Source organism: Salmo salar, chromosome ssa21, assembly GCF_905237065.1.
Source record: "Salmo salar chromosome ssa21, Ssal_v3.1, whole genome shotgun sequence".
Lineage (NCBI taxonomy): Eukaryota > Metazoa > Chordata > Actinopteri > Salmoniformes > Salmonidae > Salmo > Salmo salar.
The window spans coordinates 51,074,042-51,083,875 of record NC_059462.1 but is presented as its reverse complement, the minus strand read 5'-3'; the positions used below and the strand labels follow the sequence as shown (position 1 = coordinate 51,083,875).

At 41.8% G+C, this 9,834-nt stretch overlaps 1 protein-coding gene across 3 annotated transcripts in view; it reads right to left on the bottom strand.

Annotated features, from left to right (window-relative positions):
- Nucleotides 1-4,072: 4,072 nt before the first annotated feature.
- LOC106582491 (cyclic AMP-dependent transcription factor ATF-2) overlaps nt 4,073-9,834 on the bottom strand; it is a 35,258-nt gene continuing 29,496 nt past the window's right edge. For all 3 annotated transcript variants that reach the window (XM_045704871.1, XM_045704870.1, XM_014165650.2), the window contains one exon: nt 4,073-4,442. In XM_045704871.1, the coding sequence (XP_045560827.1) occupies nt 4,436-4,442 (7 nt within the window). In that variant the 3' untranslated portion in view covers nt 4,073-4,435. The remainder of the gene's footprint in view (nt 4,443-9,834) is intronic.

Below are 9,834 nucleotides of genomic sequence, written 5' to 3'. Positions count from 1 at the left end.
TACGCGTCGTGGAACCTTCCATGTCTTTCATTATTATCCATAGAACATATAGCCCCTCCTTGATTATCCCTTACATATCATTATTATGGAACTGGAAAAACACCCCAAATAGCATAATTCGGAGTCATGAGAGGGTGTTTCAGACTACTCTGAGAGATGACAAGATGTTTCTGACATAATTCTGAGTGATGAAGTGTTTCAGACATATTTCTGAGTGATGATGTCTTTCAGACATAATTCTGAGTGATGAGGTGTTTCAGTCATAATTCTGAGTGGTGAAAGGGTGCTCCAGACAGAATTCTAAGTGGCGAAAGGGTGTTTTAGACATAATTATGAGTAAGGATGTGTTTCAGACATAATTATGCACTATAGCTATATTTTAGAATTTTCGCGCCGGGGAGAGTTGACGTCATTGTCTGATCTAAAAATGAATTTTGTAGCAATTATTTTGACCTTTGTGTTTTGCCGATTGCACGATCACGCAAATAGATATGGTTGGCCTTGTTCAATAGAGCCATCTCAACGATGTTACTATCTGCCAGAACATCAAATAAAATCTTTGAATCAAATGTTATTTGTCACATGCTTCGTAAACAACAGGTGTAGACTAACAGTATGCTTACTTACAGCCCTTCCCAACAATGCAGGGAGATTTTTTTTTTAATAACATGAGGAATATATAACAATAACTTGGCTATATACATGGGGTACCAGTACCGAGTCGATGTGCAGTGGTGTGCAGTACTTTAAAGTATTGTTACTTAAGTACTTTACACCACTGGTTTTTAGACATTTTTGCAAATGTAAGGCACTGTCTTAGGGCCATAACTGAGATTGACCCAAAACGCTTTCAACAAGTTATCAAAACGTGACGCCTTGAGATTGAAAGGAAATCTCATCTTGAAAATCTGGAAGCATGTGTTGTCTCTGTACTCACATCAGGGAGATTGACCTCGGTGACAATTTGACCTCCTCGATCAACGATTCTGCTTTTGTGGTTTTAACACATCTAAGGGTTCTGAAACTGAACCACAACACTCTCCCACTTAAATCCAAGGGCATTGGAAAGCAGGCTTCAGCTGTCATATTTCAACTGGGATGAGAACCCATGGGACTGCAACTGCAGAATATTTTTTCCTAAACATTACAGTATGACCAGTTTGACACAAGAGCTAGATAGTCGGTTCATCAACATCAAACAACCTTGATGACCTACGGCCTTCAACACCCTATTTTGTTTGGAAAGTGTAATTTTTTTTCGCCAGCATGGTAGGCTAGCTAATGCTATAGCAGCCCATTGTATTCCCTGAAAATGCAGCGCCTAGCGTTGGGTGAGTAGCTACTGGAATTGTTGTTGAATCCAATGGGTTGCTTTAGAATTATCTAGCCTAGCATGCTGACAAAAATGTAAGTTTCATTAAAAAACGAGCAGTATTTCAATCTTCTCGATTCACCTTTTATAATTTCAGAATGATTAGGACTACAACGACATATTACATCCCTGGATTGGGGTACGTTTTCCTAGCCATATACCTTGCCAGGCTCTGGTTGTCCACATTCCAGGAATAGCACCGTTCCGACTCGAGATAAATGAACGAGAGTCAGATTCTTGTGGCTGCTCCTGTGTGCTGGGATACCAATGTCTGATGGCAACTCGGATTCAAACTAAGTACATGTTACCATACTTGGGGTGCAATTACTCTTTATTATCATATATGTTTTACATAGTGTATGTGATTTGGATCATTCAAAAAATGATCTGTTATATTTGTCATTGAAACGTATATTTCACTGCAGGTTTTGAGGGAGTTTGTTGCAGATTTTTCTGTATTCACTGACTCATAGCAAACATAATAACCCAACTATCCACCTGGTGGCAGAATGCACCACAACAAACTTACACAGAGAGACTACTGTCAGCCAGCAGTAACTGTACATAGACTAAAGGAGCAAATTATGAAATGTTGATATGCAACTATCTAGTTTGCACTCCAACTGGTTGTATACAGATAATTCAATGGTTCCCTGCTTGACATCTCCGCCCGTCACACCTCCAACAGGTGCCTGTAGACAGCTGTTGTGCTGGCAGGTAGCCTAGTGGCTAGTGTTGGGCCAGTACCTGAAAGGATGCTGGATCAAATCCTGAGCTGACAAGGTAAAAATCTGTTATTCTGAACAAGGCAGTTAACCCACTGTTCCCTGGTAGGCTGTCATTGTAAATAAGAATTTGTTCTTAACTGACTTGCCTTGTTAAATAGACCAGCTACACAGGGTCATCAGCTGGGAACCACCTCTCCTCATTCACTCCCTGTGCCATTATACTTCCTGGTGGAGCAGGGGCTTGCCACCCTCTGCAGCTGGCCTTCCTTCAGATGTTAGATCTTTGTTCTCCTGTCCTTCCTCTTTACAATAAACAAGCAAATAATGAAATGGTGATATGGAAAAGCATGCTTTGAGTCAGAAAGAAGCAATCGTCTAGTCTGCACTCCAACTGGTTCTATGCCATTAATACAGAAAAACATAGGAGGCAAAAATGGATAAAAATATTTATTACATCTTATTCATTTATAACACTTCACACATACCTTTCACAAGTTACAAGTTTACTGCCAACACAATTTCACACACCTTTTAATCAGTTAAGCAGAGGTAAAACAATGGACAAAACGTTTTATAAAATTAGGACCATTTAGTTACAACTCAAGGTGAAACAGGTTCAATGTTACTTCTTGACTGAGACATTAATAACAGTTTAATTCTCTCAAATAATGATTTAATCATGCAGAGAGAGCACACAACAGTGAGAGTGCTTTAAATGAGGAACAGACTTAAAACATACATCCTGGATTCCTCGTTAAGTTTCTGTCGCGGCGGTATGTGGTTCAATGTTTTTAAAGGTACTGTACAACAACAGACGTACAGAACCTTAGTGTTAGGCTGCAGGCCAATAAAAGGTTCTTCAAGTTGATCTAGCATTGATTTAAAAAAAAAAAGTTCTAATTAGGATAAAACATTAAAACTAATATATAAAAAACTCATGACATCTGGAAAGATAATGTATCAGTAATAATGTTATTTATAATGTTTCCTAAAAGTGTCATTCTTATCTCAAGGAGTAACTGTAATATTTCCTTAAGAGTGTTCAGGGTCAAACATGCAATATACTGTCACTAGACTGTCACTGTGTAAGTAGAAACATTACTCAGAAGCATGATATCTCTATACCAAGCAATTATGTACATGGAAACGCCCTGTGTGATAAATAACAGTAACGGCATATGGTTAAGTCAACATCAACATGTTTGTGTAATGTAAAATGTACTGCATTCCTACAATCACCGCTTCATGGAACAATCAGACTACAGCTGGAATGTTGGTTAAAGAATACACACAGAATTCTACCCAAGCTCCCCCTGAAGAAGACTATTTTACAAGTGGAGGAATCTCCGAACATTGAAACCACATTATGCTACCGGCAGATGCAACTAACCTACTCACTCACAAAAAACGTTGCCTGTTAAAATCTAACCAAACCACTGAAGTTTTGGAATGAGACAGGTATTTCAATCTACCTCTTAACACTGCCAGTACTTTGCATGAACAGTCAAACACTACAAAAGGTAAGCTCTAATCTTTCATTATGTGCAAAATGGAAAAGGCAAAACAATCTGTTTCTTATATCTCTTCATAAGATACTTATAAAAGGGACATTAAAAACCAAATACATTCCAAGTGAGCCACAATACACTTTGGAAAAGTCTCATTGACAAAGCACTGATTGAGTCATTGCAACTTCACAGGTCATAGAGGTCCAAAACAAAAAGTATGGGTATAGAGTCAATAAATTAAATAAATACAAGAGAATAAGACAATCAGTTCCATTTTCAACAACAATTTCGTAAAATGCTTTGTTCTCTCGCATATGTACCAATTGCCACAGATGATCGTGTTGTTTTTCAGGAACAATGCATTTCAAACTATCATGTTGTGCCTTTCAGGAACGTTGCATTTTCAGGAATGTTGCATTTCAAGAAAATCAAAAGACAGGAAAAGGCGCAACGCTCGCTCACCATTAAAAATTCATTGTTTTATTAGACAAGTTTAAAAGTCAAAAGAAAAAGGAAACAGTATAGTCCAAACTGACACAGAGTGAGAGTTCCTTTCCCCAGTGAGGGTGGGCCACTGCCTGTGGTGTGGTGGGGTTGATCAGCTTCCAGAGGGCTGAGTCTGGGTGGTGAACAGGGCAGCACCCCCCTGTGGCTGGTCTTCCTCTGTGCTCTGGGATGCTGTGGTTGGGACGTGGGCTGAAGCAGGGGCGGAGGCCGCAGGGGTCATGGAGGAGGTGCTGACTCTGTTGGATATGCTGACGGAGCTGTGCTGGATGGCCTCGCTCTGAAGGCTGTCTGGGACTGACATCTCCTCATAGCTGTCCTCCTCAGACGCTGCAAACACACAGTGAACACACATACGCACACTGAGCCACAGTGTGTTTAAAAAAGCCTATTTTGGCTTTGTGGTTTGATCATCACATGTTTTATACAGTACATCTACTGCAGCAATAGTGCTAAAGTACAACAATTAATCAAAATGCATAGCTTATATTCAATACACTATGCTGATATTCTAAAACAGGATCAGGAGTAGGGTTACTAAGGCAGGATGTATTACTGGAAACTTTTAAAGTTCATCAGTCAACTACAAAAAAAATATATAACTTTCAAAAAATCAAATAAAAATGAATTTTATCAGTGGCCTGTTTGGGTACTTCAGATTATCAAATCAAATTGTATTTGTCACATGCGCTGAATACAACACCTTACAGTGAAATGCTTCCTTACAAGCCCCTAACCAACAGTGAAGTTAAAAAAAAAAGAATAAGAGAAAAGTAATTAAAGAGCAGCAGTAAAATAACAATAGCGAGACTATATAAAGGGGGGGTACCGGTACAGAGTCAATGTGCGAGGGCAACGGTTAGTTGAGGTAGTATGTACATGTAGGTGGAGTTATTAAGTGAGTATGGATAGATGACAACAGAGAGTAGCAGTGGTGTAAAGAGAGGGTGAGAGCGGCACTGCAAATAGTCTGGGTAGCCATTTGACTAGAAGTACAGGAGTCTTATGGCTTGCGGGTAGAAGCTGTTTAGAAGCCTCTTGGACCTAGACTTGGCGCTCTGGTACCGCCTGCCGTGTGGTAGCAGAGAGAACAGTCTATGACTAGGATGGCTGGAGTCTGACAATTTTCAAGGCCTTCCTCTGACACCGCCTGGTATAGAGGTCCTGGATGGCAGGAAGCTTGGCCCCAGTGATGTACTGGGCCGTTGGCACTACCCTCTGTACTGCCTTGCGGTCAGAGGCCGAGCAGTTGCCATACCAGGCAGTGATGCAACCAGTCAAGATGTGCTCGATGGTGCAGCTGTAGAACCTTTTGAGGATCTGAGGACCCATGCAAAACCTTTTCAGTCTCCTGAGGGGGAACAGGTTTTGTCGTGCCCTCTTCACGACTGTCTTGGTGTGCTTGGACAATGATGGTTTGTTGGTGATGTGGACACCAAGGAACTTAAAGTTATAAACCTACTCCACTACAGCCCCATCGATGAGAATGGGGGCGTGCTAGGTCCTCTTTTTCCTGTAGTCAACAATCATCTCCTTTGTCTTAATCACGTTGAGGGAGAGGTTGTTGTCCTGGCACCACACGGCCAGGTCTCTGACCTCCTTCCTATAGGCTGTCCCGTCTTTGTCGGTGATCAGGCCTACCTACCACTGTTGTGTCATCAGCAAATTTAATGATGGTGTTGGAGTCGTGCAGTCATGAGTGAACAGGGAGTACAGGAGGGGACTGAGCACGCACTCCTGAGGGGCCACTGTGTTGAGGATCAGCGTGGCGGATGTGTTGTTACCAACCCTTACCACCTGGGGGCGGCCTGTCAGGAAGTCCAGGGTCCAGTTGCAGAGGGAGGTGTTTATTCCCAGGGTCCTTAGCTTATTGATGAGCTTTGAGGGCACTATGGTGTTGAATGCTGAGCTGTAGTCAATGAATAGCATTCTCACATAGGTGTTCCTTTTGTCCAGGTGGGAAAAGGCAGTGTGGAATGCAATAGAGATTGCATCATCTGTGGATCTGTTGGGGGCGGTAGGCAAATTGGAGTGGGTCTAAGGTTTCTGGGATGATGGTGTTGATGTTAGCCATGACAAGCCTTTCAAAGCACTACATGGCTACAGACGTGAGTACAACGGGTCGGTTGTCGTTTAGGAAGGTTACCTTAGTGTTCTTGGGCACAGGGACAATGATGGTCTGCTTAAAATCGGTTGGTATTACAGACTCAAACAGGGAGAGGTTGAAAATGTCAGTGAAGACACTTGCCAGTTGGTCAGCGTATGTTCACAGTACACGTCCTTGTAATCCGTCTGGCCCTGCGGCCTTGTAAATGTTGATCTGTTTAAAAGGTCTTACTCACATCGGCTGCGGAAAGCGTGATCACACAGTCTTCTGGAACAGCTGGTACTCTTATGCATGTTTCAGTGTTATTTGCCTCGAAGTAAGCATAGAAGTAGTTTTGTTTGTCTGGTAGGCTTGTGTCACTGGGCAGCTCTCGGCTGTGCTTCCCTATGTAGTCTGTAATGGTTTGCAAGCCCTGCCACATCCGACGAGCGTCAGAGCCGGTGTAGTAGGATTCGATCTTAGTCCTGTATTGACGCGTTGCCTGTTTGATGGTTCGTCGGAGGGCATAGCAGGATTCCTTCTAAGCGTCCGGGTTAGAGTCCCGCTCTTTGAAATCAGCAGCTCTAGCCTTTAGCTCAGTGTGGATGCTGCCTGTAATCCATGGCTTCTGGTTGGGGTATGTGCGTACGGTCACCGTGGGGACGACGTCATTGATGCACTTATTGATGAAGCCAATGACTAATGCGTGGTGTACTCCTCAATACCATCGGAGGAATCCCAGAACATATTCCAGTCTGTGCTAGCAAAACAGTCCTGTAGCTTAGCATCTGCTTCCTCTGACCACTTTTTTACTGATCTAGTCACTGGTGCTTCCTGCTATAATTTTTGCTTGTAAGCAGGAATCAGGAGGATAGAATTATGGTCAGATTTGCCAAATGGAGGGCGAGCTTTGTATGTGTCTCTGTGTGTGGAGTATAGGTGGTCCAGAGTTATTTTTCCTCTGGTTGCACATTAACATGCTGATAGAAATTTGGTAAAACGGATTTATGTTTCCCTGCATTAAAGTCCCTGGCTATTAGGAGCGTTTTCTTGTTTGCTTATGGCGGAATACAGTTCATTCAATGCTATCTTAGTGCCAGCCTCTGACTGTTGTGGTATGTAAACAGCTACAAAGAATACAGATGAAAACTCTCTCAGTAGGTAGTGTGGTCTACAGCATATCATGAGATACACGGGATGCTGGCCTTGAAGGCAGAGTTGCAAAGAAAAAGCCATATCTCAAACTGGTCAATAAAAAGAAAAGATTAAGACGGCAAAAAAACACAGACACTGGGCAGATGAACTCTGTCTAGAAGGCCAGCATCCCGGAGTCGCCGCTTCACTGTTTACAGGTACTATTTAATGAAGCTGCCAGTTGAGGACTCGTGAGGCGTCTGTTTCTCAAACTAGACACTAATGTACTTGTCCTCTTGCTCAGTTGTGCACCCGGGCCTCCCACTTCTCTTTCTATTCTGGTTTGAGCCAGTTTGCGCTGTCCTGATGAAGGGAGTAGTACACAGCTTTGTACGAGATCTTCAGTTTCTTGGCAATTTCTCGCATGGAATAGCCTCCATATCTCAGAACAAGAATAGACTGATGCGTTTCAGAAGAAAGTAATTTGTTTCTAGCCATTTTGAGCCTGTAATTGAACCCACAAATGCTGATGCTCCAGATACTCAACTAGTCTAAAGAAGGCCAGATGTATTGCTTCTTTAATCAGAACAACAGTGTTCAGCTGTGCTAAGATAATTGCAAAAGGGTTTTATAATGATCAATTAGCCTTTTAAAATGCTAAACTTGGATTAGCTAACACAACGTGCCATTGGAACACAGGAGTGATGGTTCCTGATAATGGGACTCCGTACACCTATGTAGATATTACATAAAAATATACATTTTTTAAAATCAGCTGTTTCCAGCTACATTAGTCATTTACAACATGAACAATGTCTACACTGTATTTCTAATCAATTTGATGTTATTTTATTTTTTTTAATTGACAAAACAAATGAGCTTTTCTTTCAAAAACAAGGACATTTCCTCATGACCCCAAACTTTTCAACGGTAGTGTACATGAACACAAAGTTACCATAGATTGCATGGATTTTGGTAAATTACTGGGAGCTTTGCAACCCTAATTAGGAGTAACCTCTGTTGGCCAATCTATTTAGGACTGATACAGTGCATCCGGAAAATATTCAGACACCTTGATTTTTTTCCACATTTTGAAAAAAATATATATATAAATTTTGAAAATGTATTAAAAATAAAAAACTGAAATATAACATTTACATAGGTACTCAGAACCTTTACTCAGTAATTTGTTGACACACCTTTGGCAGCGGTTACAGCCTCGAGTCTTCTTGGGTATGAAGCAACAAATCAAACCAAAGTGTATTTGACACGTGTCACGTGCGCCGAATACAACAGGTACAACCTTACAGGCCATAACCAACAGTGCAATTTTTAAGTAAAAAAATAGGTATTAGGTAAAAAAAATGCAAATAGTCCGGGTAGCCATTTGATTACCAGTTCAGGAATCTTATGGCTTGGGTGTAAAAACTGTTGAGAAGCCTTTTGGTCCTAGACTTGGCGCTCCGGTACCGCTTGCCAAGCATGGCACATCTGTATTTGGAGAGTATCTCCCATTCTTCTCTGCAGATCTTCTCAAGCTCTGTCAGGTTAGATGTGGAGCGTCGCTGCACAGCTATTTTCAGGTCAATCCAGAGATGTTCGATCGGGTTCAAGGTCAGGGTCTGGCTGAGCCACTCAAGGAAATTCAGAAACTTGTCCCAAAGCCACTCCTGCGTTGTCTTGGCTGTATGCTTAGGGTTGTTGTCCTGTTGGAAGGTGAACCTTCACACCAGTCTGAGGTGCTGAGCGCTCTGGAGCAGGTTTTCATCAAGGAGCTCTCTATATTTTTCACTGTTCATCTTTCCCTCGATCCTGACTAGTCTCCCAGTCCCTGCTGCTGAAAAACATCCCCACAGCATGATGCTGCCACCACCATGCTTCACCGTAGGGATGGCACCAAGTTTCCTGAGGATTTGTATTTATTTAATCAATTTTAGAATATGGCTGTAACGTAACAAAATGTGGAGGTCGTCAAGGGGTCTGAATACTTTCCGAATGCACTGTATGTACTATCCTAGGCCTACTTTACCAATGCCTCTTACAATTTTTGCCTTTAATTAAAGTTAAATTACAATGTCAATTTAAACCAAAGTCATAAGGGGACGTTACATTCTGGGGCATGTGGCAGTGATTCCCAATCCTCACTGCGTTCTCATTCGTTTTTTCCTACCTTGCCAACTACTGTAACGACAGATGATCACAGCACCTGATTTTAATTATGCTCACACTGGAAAGTACACAAGACTTAATCTCGAAATGCCACCAACTGCTAGGCAGTTGTACTGAATTAACTGGATCCTGATGAAAATAAATCCTGTCACAATCATGCTCTGACTCAAAGGAATGAGGAAGACCACTATGATAATTAATATAGCTAATGATATGTAGTCAGTTGAAATGGCACTTCGTAATTAACGATTGGGCTTGGTATTTGAGAACGTAAGATACAGACCCCATAACACGGAAAGTTGCAATACAATTGCATTTAAAAAGGCCCTCTGT